The sequence below is a fragment of the Rhincodon typus genome, chromosome 44 (assembly GCF_021869965.1).
Source record: "Rhincodon typus isolate 14 chromosome 44, sRhiTyp1.1, whole genome shotgun sequence".
Classification (NCBI taxonomy): Eukaryota; Metazoa; Chordata; class Chondrichthyes; order Orectolobiformes; family Rhincodontidae; genus Rhincodon; species Rhincodon typus.
Window position 1 is genome coordinate 1,195,358 of NC_063375.1, and position 865 is coordinate 1,196,222.

Sequence of the window (865 nt, forward strand, 5' to 3'; positions counted from 1 at the left end):
AGAGTGACTGAGTGTGGGGGAGTGAGGGAGAAAGGGAATGAAGACAGACAGGGATATGTGAGACAGAGAGAGAGAGAGAGGGGGAGAGAGATGGGGAGGTAAGACAGAAGGGAAGACAGCGAGAGCATGTGAGGGAGCAGGAGTTGGGGAGTGGGGGGGGGGGGGAAAGAGAGGAGCAGGGTATGAGTATGCCGTGAGGGGAGATAGGCCCGGGCCCTCCTCACCTGTTGAGGGTTTTGGATAAGTATTTGGTGCCGTTGCGATTTGCCAGCGATGGATACCTCTTCTGCAGGAAGCACATCTCGTCGTGGATGGCGTCGGCGATACTTTTGCTCACGTTAATGTCGTGTTGGCTCCTGCGAGGCGAGGCAAGGCAAGGCAGGCATGGTGGGGGTGGGGGTGGGGGGGAGGCGGTGAAGCAGACAAAGGGGCAGAGAGTGAATCCCTGCATGTGGACACTGTCCTGCGAGACCGGCTAAAGGTGAGGCGTACCTTTCGGGATCGGTTACGTTTCGTCTCTGCCCAAATGGGAGTCAGCGCTGATCGGCGCCCGCACCGCGAGAGGGATTACCCACGTGCCTGGCTCGCTCCTTACCGGTTCACCACGCCAATGATTCCCAGCTTCACGGGGATGACCCGGCCGGTCAACACGTCCACGGCATCGGTGCCGGCATCCATCAGGTCCAGCTTCGTCACAACCGCCAGGGTGCGGCGACCTAGGGGCGTGGAGGTAGGCGGGGAGAGAGAAAGAGAGACAGCAGGAGCGGGAAAGAGTCAGAGAGGAAGAGAGAGAGAGCAGGAGGGGGAAAGAGAGAGAGAGAGAGAGAGAGAGCAGGAGGGGGCAAGAGACAGAGAGATGGGGGGG

At 60.0% G+C, this 865-nt stretch overlaps 1 protein-coding gene across 2 annotated transcripts in view; it reads right to left on the reverse strand.

Moving 5' to 3' along the window:
- si:dkey-32e23.4 (dynamin-1-like protein) overlaps window positions 1-865 on the reverse strand; it is a 12,797-nt gene that overhangs the window by 10,047 nt on the left and 1,885 nt on the right. The window contains exons 3-4 of one of the 2 annotated variants that reach the window (XM_048619862.1): window positions 596-716; window positions 225-356 (exon numbers count right to left, since the gene is read on the reverse strand). In XM_048619862.1, coding sequence (XP_048475819.1) covers window positions 225-356; window positions 596-716 — 253 coding nt within the window. The remainder of the gene's footprint in view (window positions 1-224; window positions 357-595; window positions 717-865) is intronic. The other variant, XM_048619863.1, reaches the window with a different exon arrangement.